Source organism: Bombina bombina, chromosome 12 (genome assembly GCF_027579735.1).
Source record: "Bombina bombina isolate aBomBom1 chromosome 12, aBomBom1.pri, whole genome shotgun sequence".
Taxonomy (NCBI): domain Eukaryota; kingdom Metazoa; phylum Chordata; class Amphibia; order Anura; family Bombinatoridae; genus Bombina; species Bombina bombina.
The window spans coordinates 100313988-100330740 of NC_069510.1; the positions used below are offsets into that span (position 1 = coordinate 100313988).

General features: G+C 40.6%; 1 protein-coding gene across 3 annotated transcripts in view; it reads left to right on the plus strand.

Annotated features, from left to right (window-relative positions):
* Positions 1 to 16753, plus strand: part of PFKFB1 (6-phosphofructo-2-kinase/fructose-2,6-biphosphatase 1) — a 177511-nt gene that overhangs the window by 75726 nt on the left and 85032 nt on the right. For all 3 annotated transcript variants that reach the window (XM_053695522.1, XM_053695521.1, XM_053695520.1), the window contains 5 exons: positions 6152 to 6248; positions 12038 to 12104; positions 15084 to 15158; positions 15374 to 15430; positions 15556 to 15677. In XM_053695522.1, the coding sequence (XP_053551497.1) occupies positions 6152 to 6248; positions 12038 to 12104; positions 15084 to 15158; positions 15374 to 15430; positions 15556 to 15677 (418 nt within the window). The remainder of the gene's footprint in view (positions 1 to 6151; positions 6249 to 12037; positions 12105 to 15083; positions 15159 to 15373; positions 15431 to 15555; positions 15678 to 16753) is intronic.

A 16753-nucleotide genomic window follows, 5' to 3' on the forward strand; every position in this document is an offset into this window, starting at 1 on the left:
CACTGATCTCTCTCACTGTTATGTGTGAGGGGGAGGGGCCATTTTTGGCGCTTTTACTACGCATCAAAAAATTCAGTCAGAGGTTCATTTTCTTCCTGCATGATCCGGTTCATCTCTTCAGAACTCAGGGATCTTCAAATCCTTTTTTGAGGGAGGTAATCATCACAGCAGAGCTGTGAAGAGTGTAGCTGACTGTGATAAAAAACGTTTATTTGTGTATTTTTTCTGCTGACAGGGTTAGTTATCCTTTGCTAATGGGAACAATCCTTTGCTAAAATTGTATATTTCTTACAAAGATTTGATGCTATAACTTAATTATTTTCAACTGTCATAATTTTTTCTGTGCTTCTGATAGGCACAGTTCGTTTTCATATAATTGTAAATTAATTGAAAAAGCATTTCCAAGTTGCTAGTTAATTGCTAGTGTGTTAAACATGTCTGATTCAGAGGAAGATACATGTGTTATATGTACTAATGCCAAAGTGGAGCCCAATAGAAATTTATGTACTAACTGTATTGATGCTACTTTAAATAAAAGTCAATCTGTACAAATTGAACATATTTCACCAGACAACGAGGGGAGAGTTATGCCGACTAACTCGCCTCACGTGTCAGTACCTGCATCTCCCGCTCGGGAGGTGCGTGATATTGTAGCGCCGAGTACATCTGGGCGGCCATTTCAAATCACATTACAGGATATGGCTACTGTCATGACTGAAGTTTTGGCTAAATTACCAGAACTTAGAGGCAAGCGTGATCACTCTGGGGTGAGAACAGAGTGCGCTGATAATATTAGGGCCATGTCAGACACTGCGTCACAGGCGGCAGAACATGAGGACGGAGAACTTCATTCTGTGGGTGACGGTTCTGATCCAAACAGATTGGATTCAGATATTTCAAATTTTAAATTTAAGCTGGAAAACCTCTGTGTATTACTAGGGGAGGTGTTAGCGGCTCTGAATGATTGTAACACAGTTGCAATACCAGAGAAAATGTGTAGGTTGGATAAATATTTTGCGGTACCGGCGAGTACTGATGTTTTTCCTATACCTAAGAGACTTACTGAAATTGTTACTAAGGAGTGGGATAGGCCCGGTGTGCCGTTCTCACCTCCTCCGATATTTAGAAAAATGTTTCCAATAGACGCCACCACACGGGACTTATGGCAAACGGTCCCTAAGGTGGAGGGAGCAGTTTCTACTTTGGCTAAGCGTACCACTATCCCGGTGGAGGATAGCTGTGCCTTTTCAGATCCAATGGATAAAAAATTAGAGGGTTACCTTAAGAAAATGTTTGTTCAACAAGGTTTTATATTGCAACCTCTTGCATGTATTGCGCCTGTCACGGCTGCAGCAGCATTTTGGTTTGAGTCTCTGGAAGAGACACTTGAATCATCTACACTAGATGAGATTACACTCAAACTTAGAACCCTTAAGTTAGCTAACTCATTTATTTCAGATGCCGTAGTACATTTAACTAAACTTACGGCTAAGAATTCCGGATTTGCCATTCAGGCACACAGAGCGCTGTGGCTAAAATGCTGGTCAGCTGATGTTACTTCTAAATCTAAATTGCTTAATATACCTTTCAAAGGGCAGACCTTATTCGGGCCCGGGTTGAAGGAGATTATCGCTGACATTACAGGAGGTAAAGGCCATGCCCTGCCTCAGGACAAAGCCAAACCTAGGGCTAGACAGTCTAATTTTTGTTCCTTTCGTAATTTTAAAACAGGAACAGCACCAACTTCCTCTGCACCAAAACAGGAAGGAGCTGTTGCTCGCTACAGACAAGGCTGGAAACCTAACCAGTCCTGGAACAAGGGCAAGCAGGCCAGGAAACCTGCTGCTGCCCCTAAGACAGCATGAATCGAGGGCCCCCGATCCGGGACCGGATCTAGTAGGGGGCAGACTTTCTCTCTTCGCCCAGGCTTGGGCAAGAGATGTTCAGGATCCCTGGGCGTTAGAGATCATATCTCAGGGATACCTTCTGGACTTCAAATCCTCTCCCCCAAGAGGGAGATTTCATCTGTCAAGGTTGTCAACAAACCAAATAAAGAAAGAAGCGTTCCTACGCTGCGTACAAGATCTTTTATTAATGGGAGTGATCCATCCAGTTCCGCGGTCGGAACAAGGACAAGGGTTTTACTCAAATCTGTTTGTAGTTCCCAAAAAAGAGGGAACTTTCAGGCCAATCTTGGATTTAAAGATCCTAAACAAGTTCCTAAGAGTTCCATCGTTCAAGATGGAAACTATTCGAACAATTTTACCCATGATCCAAGAGGGTCAGTACATGACCACAGTGGATTTAAAGGATGCTTACCTTCACATACCGATTCACAGAAATCATTACCGGTATCTAAGGTTTGCCTTTCTAGACAGGCATTACCAGTTTGTAGCTCTTCCATTCGGATTGGCTACGGCTCCAAGAATCTTCACAAAGGTTCTGGGTACTCTTCTGGCGGTACTAAGACCGCGAGGAATTTCGGTAGCTCCGTACCTAGACGACATTCTGATACAAGCTTCAAGCTTTCAAACTGCCAAGTCTCATACAGAGTTAGTACTGGCATTTCTAAGGTCGCATGGATGGAAGGTGAATGAAAAGAAGAGTTCTCTCTTTCCACTCACAAGAGTTCCCTTCTTGGGGACTCTGATAGATTCTGTAGAAATGAAGATTTACCTGACAGAAGACAGGTTAACAAAGCTTCAAAATGCATGCCGTGTCCTTCATTCCATTCAACACCCGTCAGTAGCTCAATGCATGGAGGTGATCGGCTTAATGGTAGCGGCAATGGACATAGTACCTTTTGCACGCCTACATCTCAGACCGCTGCAATTGTGCATGCTAAGTCAGTGGAATGGGGATTACTCAGATTTGTCCCCCACTCTGAATCTGAATCAAGAGACCAGAAATTCTCTTCTATGGTGGCTTTATCGGCCACATCTGTCCAGGGGGATGCCATTCAGCAGGCCAGACTGGACAATTGTAACAACAGACGCCAGCCTACTAGGTTGGGGCGCTGTCTGGAATTCTCTGAAGGCTCAGGGACTATGGAATCAGGAGGAGAGTCTCCTTCCAATAAACATTCTGGAACTGAGAGCAGTTCTCAATGCCCTTCTGGCTTGGCCCCAGTTAACAACTCGGGGGTTCATCAGGTTTCAGTCGGACAACATCACGACTGTAGCTTACATCAACCATCAGGGAGGGACAAGAAGCTCCCTAGCAATGATGGAAGTGTCAAAGATAATTCGCTGGGCAGAGTCTCACTCTTGCCACCTGTCTGCAATCCACATCCCGGGAGTGGAGAACTGGGAGGCGGATTTCTTAAGTCGTCAGACTTTTCATCCGGGGGAGTGGGAACTTCATCCGGAGGTCTTTGCCCAGATACTTCGACGTTGGGGCAAACCAGAGATAGATCTCATGGTGTCTCGTCAGAACGCCAAGCTTCCTCGCTACGGGTCCAGATCCAGGGATCCGGGAGCGGTTCTGATAGATGCTTTGACAGCACCTTGGACCTTCGGGATGGCTTATGTGTTTCCACCCTTCCCGATGCTTCCTCGATTGATTGCCAGAATCAAACAGGAGAGAGCATCAGTGATTCTAATAGCACCTGCATGGCCACGCAGGACTTGGTATGCAGATCTAGTGGACATGTCATCCTGTCCGCCTTGGTCTCTACCTTTGAAACAGGACCTTCTGATCCAGGGTCCATTCAAACATCAAAATCTAACTTCTCTGAAGCTGACTGCTTGGAAATTGAACGCTTGATTTTATCAAAACGTGGTTTTTCTGAGCCAGTTATTGATACCTTAATACAGGCTAGGAAGCCTGTTACCAGAAGGATTTACCATAAAATATGGCGTAAATACTTATATTGGTGCGAATCCAAGAGTTACTCATGGAGTAAGGTTAGGATTCCAAGGATATTGGCTTTTCTACAAGAGGGTTTAGAAAAGGGGTTATCCGCTAGTTCTTTAAAGGGACAGATTTCAGCTCTGTCCATTCTTTTACACAAACGTCTGTCAGAAGTTCCGGACGTTCAAGCTTTTTGTCAGGCTTTAGCTAGGATCAAGCCTGTGTTTAAAACTGTTGCTCCGCCATGGAGTTTGAACTTAGTTCTTAATGTTTTACAGGGTGTTCCGTTTGAACCCCTTCATTCCATTGATATCAAGTTGTTATCTTGGAAAGTTCTGTTTTTAATGGCTATTTCCTCGGCTCGAAGAGTTTCTGAGTTATCTGCCCTACATTGTGATTCTCCTTATCTGATTTTTCATTCAGACAAGGTAGTTCTGCGTACTAAACCTGGGTTCCTACCTAAGGTGGTCACTAACAGGAATATCAATCAAGAGATTGTTGTTCCATCTTTGTGTCCTAATCCTTCCTCGAAGAAGGAACGTCTGCTACACAATCTAGATGTAGTCCGTGCCCTGAAATTTTATCTACAGGCAACTAAGGATTTTCGTCAAACGTCTTCCCTGTTTGTCGTTTATTCTGGTCAGAGGAGAGGTCAAAAAGCTTCGGCTACCTCTCTCTCTTTTTGGCTTCGTAGCATAATACGATTAGCCTATGAGACTGCTGGACAGCAGCCTCCTGAAAGAATTACAGCTCATTCTACTAGAGCTGTGGCTTCCACTTGGGCCTTTAAGAATGAGGCTTCTGTTGAACAGATTTGCAAGGCTGCAACTTGGTCTTCTCTTCATACTTTTTCCAAATTTTACAAATTTGACACTTTTGCTTCTTCGGAGGCTGTTTTTGGGAGAAAGGTTCTTCAGGCAGTGGTTCCCTCCGTATAAAGAGCCTGCCTGTCCCTCCCGTCATCCGTGTACTTTTGCTTTGGTATTGGTATCCCAGAAGTAATGATGACCCGTGGACTGACCACACTTAACAGGAGAAAACAAAATTTATGCTTACCTGATAAATTCATTTCTCCTGTAGTGTGGTCAGTCCACGGCCCGCCCTGTTTTTTATGGCAGGCTTAAAAAAAATTTTTGGATTATACTCCAGTCACCACTACACCCTTGGGCTTCTCCTTTCTCGTTGGTCCTTTGGTCGAATGACTGGAGGTGACGTAGAGGGGAGGAGCTATATGGCAGCTCTGCTGGGTGAATCCTCTTGCACTTCCTGTAGGGGAGGAGATAATATCCCAGAAGTAATGATGACCCGTGGACTGACCACACTACAGGAGAAATGAATTTATCAGGTAAGCATAAATTTTTTTTTTTTTTTTTTAAATTGTATGTTGTGTCTAAATCACAAAAGAAAATAGTTTGGGTTTCATATCCCGTTATTCAAATTTCCTTCTTTTACTAGGTGTTTAACTCCTTAAAAAGGACTAAACTCATAGGGGCATATTTATCAAGCTCCGAATGGAGCTTGATGCCCCGAGTTTGTGGTGAGCCTGCTGGCAGTTATGAAGTAGCGGTCACAAAGACTGCTGCTCCATAACCTGTCCGTCTGCTCTGAGCAGGCGGACAGACATCACCGGAAATCAACCCGATCGAGTATGATCGGGTTGATTGACACCCCCCTGCTGGCGGCGTTGCACCAGCAGCTCTTGTGAGCTGCTGGTGCATTGCTGAATACGGCGAGCGTATTGCTCGCCGTCTTCAGCGAGGTCTGTCGGACCAGGTCCGACAGACCTTGATAAATTGGGGCCATAGACAAAGTAGTTTACTCCTGGAACACCCCATTCTGTTCCAGATTAGAATATGGGCAGTGATTACTTATGCCTGTTCCTTATTAGTCTAATAGCCTAATTAGTCTCATCTTCAGTAACACAGAGGAAGAGAAAAGGTTTTGTTTCATATTAAGACATTCTCATGAATCAGAGCATTTTATTTCTCTACTAGAATGTCCCTTTAATATTATACTATTAGCATGATAGATATAATTAAAGATAATGTAACGTCCTTCAGCATCTATTAATATTGTATTCTACTTGCCGCTAAATCTCTGCTTCTCCTGTCTTCGGAGTACAGTATTTATCATCAGGATATTCTGCACAAGACACCCTTGCAAATGAAGTTATGGTGCAGCTCCCTGAGGTGCATAACTATAATTGTATAGGAAGAAGTGACGCTATCGCTGTATAATACCGCATGAAGTTGTCTAGGGGTGCCAGATTACATTATTCTATGTGTTCTCTTGCACACAGTGTTTAATGTCGGGCAGTATCGGCGAGAGGCCGTGCAGACGTACAAAAACTATGAGTTCTTCCGTGCTGACAATGAAGACGCCATGAGGATTAGGAAGTAAGTTTGCACACTGCACGCCTCTTATATGTGTGTGACCGTTTCATTACTGATACCTGACTATAAGTGTGACCCCAGGTGAACAGTTCATGTGTTAGTGTGGGGCGTGTGTTTATCTGAGTGCTCTTTATGTGTGAGTATTTTTATATCTGAGGTCCCAGCTTTACCCCTCAGTAGAATTTGTGGTTCACTTGCAGGTCTTGTAAGTACACTTTTATCACACACACTATCAGAAAGCTACACATGCTCACACACATTCATAAGGTCACACACACAGACACATGGTGACACACAGGCACACACAGACACATGGTCACACACATTCATAATGTCACACACACATTCACATGGTCACACACATTCATAAGGTCACTCACACAGACACATGGTGACCCACAGGCACACACAGACACATGGTCACACACATTCATAAGGTCACACACACAGACACATGGTCACACACAGGCACACACAGACACATGGTCACACACATTCATAAGGTCACTCACACAGACACATGGTGACCCACAGGCACACACAGACACATGGTCACACACATTCATAAGGTCACACACACAGACACATGGTGACCCACAGGCACACACAGACACATGGTCACACACATTCATAAGGTCACACACATACATAAGGTCACACACACAGACACATGGTCACAAAAAGGTACACACAGACACATGGTCACACACATTCATAAGGTCACTCACACAGACACATGGTGACCCACAGGCACACACAGACACATGGTCACTCACATTCATAAGGTTACACACAAAGACACATGGTGACACACAGGCACACACAGACACATGGTCAGACACATTCATAAGGTCACACACACAGACACATGGTCACACACAGACACATGGGCACACACAGAAACATGGTCACACACATTCATAAGGTCACACACTCAGACACATGGTCACACACGCACACACAGACACATGGTGACACACATTCATAAGGTCACACACATTCATAAGGTCACACACACAGACACATGGTCACACACACATACACACATGGTCACACACAGGCACACACAGACACATGGTCACACACATTCATAAGGTCACACACACAGACACATGGTGACCCAAAGGCACACACAGACACATGGTCACACACACACAGACACATGGTCACACACATTCATAAGGTTACACACAAAGACACATGGTGACACACAGGCACACACAGACACATGGTCACACACATTCATAAGGTCACACACACAGACACATGGTCACACACAGGCACACACAGACACATGGTCACACACATTCATAAGGTCACACACACAGACACATGGTCACACACAGGCACACACAGACACATGGTCACACACATTCATAAGGTCACACACACAGACACATGGTCACACACAGGCACACACAGACACATGGTCACACACAGACACATATATAGTCAATCACACATACACACACACACAGTCACACACATATACATATATAGTCAAACACACACACACATTCACACGGTTACACACATGCTTAAACACATACATATATGTTTTACATTTGATTTGATTTTTTTTATTTTTTTTAAAGTTCAAAAGTTTATTGAAAACCAAAATATTACAAGGGTAAACAAAACAAAGATGCGAAAATATACATTGGTTTCATGATACATCAAGGTTGATTTTTATATTTTGTTTAACAGATTAAGGAGGGAAGGGGGCTAAGGGAGATTCAAAAAGTAAATACAAGTATAATAAAGTAACATTAGTGTCTGCATGGAATTAACGGGTCTCATACACTACAAGTAAATCAAAGAAAATTTGGTCAGATTAGGGGGCTAATTTGGACTAACTTTGTGTTGTTATAGATAGATTGTTTTGAATATATGTTAACCACATAGAGAGCATTTGAGCATATATATCAGTGCTTTTAGTTTTCATGTAATAAAATTCTTCCAGAGAAATTGTGCGGTTACACTCTAGGTACCATTGATTAAGGGAGGGGATTTTATCGGACTCCCAGTTTCTTGCAATGAGAATTTTTAAACTATTACTTAGGATATGGAACAATTTCTTAGAGGATGTCAGGATTTTTTTTGGAACTTTATTAAATAGTCATAGACATGGGTCTAAAGGGGTGGGAGTTTCCAGGATTTTGCTAGTCTCTTGTGAGATCTCATTCCAAATAGATGTTAATTTGGTGCATTGCCACCAAATATGGGCCATAAGACTTTCAGTAGAGCCGCATCTCCAGCATTTGGCCGTTTTGAGTTTATTTATTTTTTTACATCTCTCAGGAGTTAGATTCCATCTTTGTAGGATTTTTAGATTGAGTTCAGCAAATTTACACGAAACTGATGTTTTTTTAATATTAGAAAATATATATAATGCATCTGCCTGGGTAATGCCTGTACCTAGTTCAGAATTCCATCTGTCTATATAGTACGGCAGGGAACCACGGGGTTGTTGTAAAAGGATGGAGTATGTAAGGGGTAAGGCATGTCTAGTTGGAGAGGATTTGTTGCAGAGGGATTCAAAAAGTGTCGTTGATCTAGTCATGTTTCTATTTTGAGGATGGGATGAGATGTAGGCATAGCATTGTCTGTAAAATAACCAGTTTTTGAAAACGTAGAAGTCCATTGCGATAAGCTCTTCTATAGTAAGAGAGTGTTGATCATTGCCAAGATGATGTATTTGGAATGATCTGAATGAGGGGTCTAGTGATTTAGTAGTGATTTGTAAGCCTGGTTTAAACTCGTTGTTATATGTTAAAGGTGTCAAGGGTGAGAATTTTGACAATATATTAGGGTGTTCTATTAGGATTCTGTCCCAGACTTTAAAGTTTCTGTCACAATTTGTGATGGGAATTTTAGAAATGTATCTCTATCTCTAGGAGACCAACATAGTTAGATATTATAAGATTCCAAAAGTATGAGAACCCTAATCAGGGACTATACCAAGATTATATAAGAACATATAGAGAATTTTTGGGAATACACATACCGATCCTATTTGTCAAGACTCATAGCTGAATTAGCACTATCCCACTCCCTTTCTTTTTTCTGTTTTCTATTAAGGTGATATTTTTTCGAGGTTACATCACCTTTTGGGATTAGCCAAGAGTCTGAGTGTAGTATCTCTGTATTACTTTTCCTTTTTATAATCAAAAATTGTCTCAGTCCATGGATCACTTTTCCACAATTCTTTGTATAGTGGGTACTTATGTATTATAAGCATCACAATATGAGGTTAAATACCTTTATCCAGTTCCTTCTTCTGTAAGTATCACTCAATAAAGAGTTAACGGTACTCACCCTCAAGTTCCTCAGATACTTTGAAAGGGTTTTACCTAAGCTGTGCGATGTAATCTGCCTCTGTAGAGATTTAGGCGTCTTTCTTCCGATACGGATTTCGGCGTTCTGTTTCTGATGCGCGGTCACGTGTGTGCACATCACATGGTCGTCTCGCGCTTAAGTTTCCTTGTCTCCGGTGTCTTCTATAGTCTCACCTGCACTTAGTACACTATGTACGCAGGGATCTTTGATAAATCTTCACTTGCACTTTTAGTGCATAGGCAGTGAGAGGTAACTCCTTTCAGTACCTTACATGTTGTCATGTTCTAGTTGGACCCATTTTTTGTTATGAAGGTTTGAAAACCAGGCGATTATGCTTTGGAGGTATGTAGCCTGTCTATATCGGTGGAGGTCCGGAACCCCAAGACCTCCCATGCTGATTGGAAGTAACATTATTTTTTTACTGATTCTCGCTCTGGAGTTTTGCCAGATAAAGTCTGAGATATTTGACTGTGTGCTTAAAATGTGGGAAGAGGAATAGGTAGCGTTTGAAAGAGGTAGAGGAGTCTGGGGAGAATGTTCATTTTAATAAGGTTAATTTTGTCTAGACAATGGATACACTTTCTTTTCCATGATGATAAGTCTGCAGTTATATTTGTTAGGAGAGGTTTGTAGTTGTAGTTAAAAATGTCATCTGGTTTTGGGGTTAACTGAATTCCTAAGTGATTTCTGTTGCCATCTAAACGGGCATATCTGTTTAATCCTTTACTTGGGGTAGATTGATATTCATAATTTTGGATTTCTTTTTATTGATTAGGAAGTTGGATACTTGTCCGAATTCATCTAATTGATGAATAATGTGGGGAATGGTAGTTAATGGGTTAGTTATACTACATTTTATTTTATTAAGCAATATAACAAACAAATACTTGCACATAGTGACTACTAATTACAGTACCATCTTGTGTCCTTACATTACAGTTTATATTACAATAACATCTTGTATCATTGTATTAATACATTATATCAAATGACAGGATTTATATACAGAAGGCCAAGAGAATCTCCTTCCCCTGTCAGGGGAATAATTCTTTTAAGTATACGTACAATACTAATTTTTTGATTCTTTAGGGAAAGAAATCTTCACAGAAAAACAAGACGCAACAACATGCACACATGTTCACACACATAGACATACACACACATAGACATACACACACACACATAGACATACACACAAACACACACATAGACATACACACACACATAGACATACACACATAGACATACAAACACATGCACACATACATACACACACACACACACACACACATATACACATGCACACACGCACATACACAAACATGCGTACACACACACACATGCTCACACACACATAGACACACAAACACATGCACACATACATACACACACACATACACACACATATACACATGCACACACACACATACACAAACATGCGTACACACACACACATATACACATGCACACACACACACACACATACACAAACATGTGTACACACACACACATGCTCACACACACATAGACATACAAACACATACATACACACACACATATACACATGCACACACACACATACACATACACAAACATGCGTACACACACACACATATGCTCACACACACATGCTCACACACACACACACACACATGCTCACACACACATAGACATACACACACACACATGCTCACACACACATAGACATACACACACATGCTCACACACACATAGACATGCACACACACATAGACATACACACACACATGCTCACACACACATAGACATACACATACACACACATGTTTACACACTCACACCTGCACATTGGAATGTTACACACAGATAAAAGCTCTTAGTATGAATATTGGAGAGAGACAGAGGGGTTGTTTGAGTTAGCAGACAAAGGCACCATTAAATAGCTACATAAGCATGTGTATAGCATTAACAGCTTGCTCTGCACTATGTGCCTGTGCGTTATTTGCTTTCAGATACATAGCAAGGGGGGGGGGAGGGGTGTTGTGGCTTTAGGCTGTCTGTCTGTTGCACAATAGTTGAGACGTACATTACCAGCTTGCATTTGCTCTCATTAGTAGCTGACTTGTATACAGTTTGGTCCTGAGGGTGCCACACAACATACTGAAATATTCCCATCTTGTTTATAATGTGAACTAGACAAATGTCCCCCTTTTTTTACAAACCTATATTCACTCCCTTTATCATTCACCATAAAGCCAACTAGTTGCAATGTGACCAGCAACCAGCATGAGAGTCAAATTGGCAGTATTGGGGTATTTTTACATGGGATCCCTGCTTATTTCTGAAGCACCCGATGCTGGTGTAACTCATGCCACTCATTTTGCTTGGAAAAATCAATACTAACAGAGCAGTTGGCACAGGGTGAAGGACGTGACCGTCACCATCTAATAGAAACATTCCACTTTGTTTTTCAGACAGTGCGCACTCAACGCCTTAAGGGATGTGAACATCTACCTGTCGCAGGAGGCGGGGCATGTGGCGGTGAGGACATCCCTGCACAGTCTCGTAGCCTAATTGATAATGTTATCATATCGTTCATCGGTAGATTAAAGGGACATTCAATAGGAAATGGAAATCCATAATATTCAGGAACAAAATAAATAATATAATTACACATTTTCTAGTTTAATTTGTTCCCGAATCCCAATGATCCATATTACCTGCTGGAGTATATTTAATTGTTTATAAATAGCTCCTTAGCCTTTATTTTGGCATTTGAAATAGCTGATTTAGCCAGTAGTATCCCTACCTATACGGCAAGTTTCTATACCTAGGTATAGGCTATTGATTAACTGTATAAACATAGCCATCAGAAGAAATTACACTCCCAGTGAGAGGTGGAAGAGATTAAGCTCTAAAATTTTTATTTTCAATTGTTCTTTCTAAGTATTGTACAGAGACAGAGATAAGAAAGGCAAGCATTTGTGTGATAAGATAACAAGATCTGATCTGTCAGCAAGTCAAGCCTATTTTGATGGGCTGTGGTTTCAAAGAGCAAATCCAGCTATTTATTTTGCAAAAAGAAGCTTAAATGAGCAATACATTTGATATGCTGCAGCTGCTATAACAAGTCCTGGGGAACACATACAGGGCTAAACAATTTTACAGTGAACTGTCCCTTTAATGTCCATGTTGCCACCATAATATCACAGCAGCAGGAAATCACGTAGTACAGACCGAATACCCTCAGCTGTATACTGTCAGAATATAGAATTCTTTTGTTTTTAGTTTTTAAACTTCATCAGATTTATAACAGACATGGATAGTGTGTCCTTAGTGATAATAGTCGCTCCATGAATATTGTACTGACATTTTTTTATTAAATTTCCAAATATTAAATAAGTTGTATAAAACGAAATAGAAAACATTTTGTAAAAAATTATTCTGATCACAAAATGTACAAAGAATAAAATAATCAAATTAGCTATACCGTAAAATGTATTAATAAACATGTATAATACACAAACGTCTTATTGTATTAAAGGGACAGAACAGTGAAAACAAAACTTTCACCATGAACATAGAGCATACAATTTTAAACAACTTCCCATTTTGTTTATATTATCAAAATTGCTTAATTCTCTTTGTATCCTTTGTTGAAGAGTGGCTAAAGACATTTAGGAAGCCAATGACAAGAGGCATATATGTGTAGCCTCCTTAAAGGGATATGAAACCTAAACATTTTCTTTTTGTGATTCAGACAGAACATAACATTTTTAAAAAGTTTCCAATTTACTTCTATTATCAAATTTGCTTCGTTCTCATGATATTCTGTGTTAAAGGGCCACTAAACCCAAAATCTTTCTTTCATGATTCAGATAGAACATAGAAATTTAAACAACATTACAATTTACTTCTATTATTTATTTGCTTCATTTTTTAGATATCCTTCTTTGAAGAAAAAGCAATGCACATGGGTGAGCCAATCACATGAGGCTTCTATGTGCAGCAACCAATCAGCAGCTACTGAGCATATCTAGATATGCTTTTCAGCAAAGAATATCAAGAGAATAAAACAATTTAGATAATAGAAGTAAATTAGAAAGATGTTTAAAAATGCATTCTCTTTCTAAATCATGAAAGAAAAAATGTGGGTTTCATGTCCCTTTAAAGAGATCCCTAGGTAGGCATCTGGAGCACTACATGAGAGGAAATAGTGCTGCCCTCTAGTGATCTTGTAAAAGCATAATATTCTTGTGAAACTGCTGCCATATAGTGCTCCAGAAAAGATACCCAGAGAAGGAAGAAAAAAAATGATAATTCTGTGATCTAAGATGTCTCAGAAAATGCAACGTGTCTGCAGAAAGAACAGAAAGAGCAGGAACTGTTATTGCTTTCGCACTGCTCCCTATCAGTCTGTTCTCTTCAAATAGCGCTGTGCTCTGGCTGCTCTGTGCACCCGGAGCGAAGCACTGCTTGAAGAATATGGAGCAGCACTACAAGGAAGGGTATTGATTGATGACCCTCTTTCAGGGAATGTTTTCAACTCGCCCCCTAGCGTTTCCCAGTCTGCAAAGCTAGCCTGTGACTCCTGAATGTAAGACGCTCTTGTGAACAATGCACCTTTTTTTATTACTACATTGTTACCTTATAATTATGCCATGTTACACCAAGATTAAAGGAAACAAATTTATTCAAGAGACATTTTAATTTTTTTTTAAACCTTTTTTTTCTCGCTCTGCAGCTAATTTGCAATGTAATTTTCAACTACTGCAATATGTTATAAGTTAAAGTTATCCCTAGAGCAGCAATGCAGTATTGGGATCTAGCTGAATACATCTGGTGAGCCAATGACTGGAGGCATATGTGTAGCAACCAATTAGAAGCTAGCTCCCAATAATACAATGGTGCTGTTGAGGATATGTACATATGCTTCTCAACAAAGGAAACCAATAATCCAAAGTTAATTTAATAAAATAAATGAATTTAAAAATGTGTTAAAATGACATGCTCTATCTGACTCATGAAAGTTTAAAGGGATAGAAAAGTGAAAATTGAAATATGCATGTGAGCGTTTAAATTTGAAATAGAAGCATTTTTGCAATATACTTCCATTAGCAAAAAAATGCTTCTAGTAAAATTTATTTCTGTTCTTCTGCAGCATACGCACATATCCTGTGAGGGCCCGTGCACAGTATTCAAACACCGTGCCGGTGCAAAGAGCTGGCAGTGATGTGTATTTATTGTGTGAAGACATAATTTGTGTCATATAAGCCACCGCTGTTTGAATACTGATGCACAGCCCTCACAGCATATGTGCGTATGCCGCAGAAAAACAGTAATAACTTATACTAGAAGCATTTTTGCTAATGGAAGTATATTTAAATGCTCCCATGCACATTTAAATTTTGACCTTTTTATCCCTTTAATTTTGACTTTCATATCCCTTCTAGATATAGCACGCAATGGACATCAGATTTGTCATATTTATGGAAAAAAATCCCTCTGTCTGTCTTGTAGGTGTTTGATGCCACCAACACTACTAGGGAGCGGAGGTCACTAATCCTGCAGTTCGCTAAGGAGCGAGGATACAAGGTACAGTGGTTCCTGTGTGCAATGGCTTGTGGGTATTCACTGTGCAATAGTGGGCGAGGACACCTGGTTTAAACAAGGGCAGTAAGGCACAAGGGCTTATGGTTTCTTTATAAGCCCTGTACTTTTGTTCCTTACACCTACAGTTTCTGTGCACTTCCATAACATAATACACACAAGCAGGATAATTGTATTAATAAATGTTTGTTTCCCTTAAGGTGTTTTTCATTGAATCCATCTGTGATGACCTAGACATCATTGCTGAGAACATCACGGTAAGGATGGGAGCTATGCGGGCGGGGGCTTCGGGTGGGTCACTAGTAATCTGATGTTATATTTACTAACCAGCGAAAAGCACAAAGGTCCCTCACAGTCTCCTTTTTGTATCTCTGTGCCCCAGCAAGTCAAGCTGTCCAGCCCAGATTACAAGGACTGTGACCGAGAGAAAGTAGTAGAGGATTTCCTGAAGCGAATTGAGTGTTATCAGATGACATATGAGCCACTGCACGACGATTTGGACAGGTACGCAGCTTTTACAATACAAATGTTCCTCTGTATGTAGAATTAGCTTGGTGCGGTTTACGGTGCCGTTTATATAACACATAATATTTCATCTGAGATGTAATAGACATGGACGTTAATCTGTTTGTAGCCGGGATACAGTAAACCACCTGCACTGTTATTATAACATATAGAATTAAAGGACCAGTAAATACAGTAGATTTCTCCTGTTAAGTGTAGTCAGTCCACGGGTCATCCATTACTTATGGGATATTAACTCCTCCCTAACAGGAAGTGCAAGAGGATCACCCAAGCAGAGCTGCTATATAGCTCCTCCCCTCTACGTCACACCCAGTCATTCTCTTGCACCTAACTAATAGATAGGATGTGTGAGAGGAGTGTGGTTATTCAATTTAGTTTTTTATTACTTCAATCAAAAGTTTGTTGTTTTAAACAGCACCGGAGTGTGTTGTTTTCTTCTCAGGCAGTATTAGAAGAAGAATCTACCTGAGTTTGTGTATGATCTTAGCGGACGTAACTAAGATCCATTTGCTGTTCTCGGCCATTCTGAGGAGCGAGGTAACTTCAGAACAGGGGACAGCGGGCAGGGTTCACCTGCAAAGAGGTATGTTGCAGTATATTATTTTCTAAGGAATGGAATTGACTGAGAAAATACTGCTAATACCAATATAATGTAAGTACAGCCTTAAATGCAGTAGTAGCAACTGGTATCAGGCTGTTATGTATGTATGTTGGCACTAAAGTATTTCTGGGGAATGGCACTTCACTAAGAAAATACGATATTCATATAACTTATAGCCTTTCTGCAGTGATAGCGACTAGCAACAGGCTTTTATTATTATTTCATATTTTGAAAACGTTTACTGGCAGGTTAATCGTTTTTCTCTCTGAGGTACTTGGTGAAAATTTATGGGCATTATTTTCCACTTGGCTGTCGTTTATTTTGAATAAAATCAGTTTACTGAGCTTCCCCACTGCTGTATTATGAGTGGGAGGGGCCTATTTTGGCACTTTTACTACGCATTAAAAATTCAGTCACAGTCTTCCTTATTCTCCCTGCATGATCCAGGACGTCT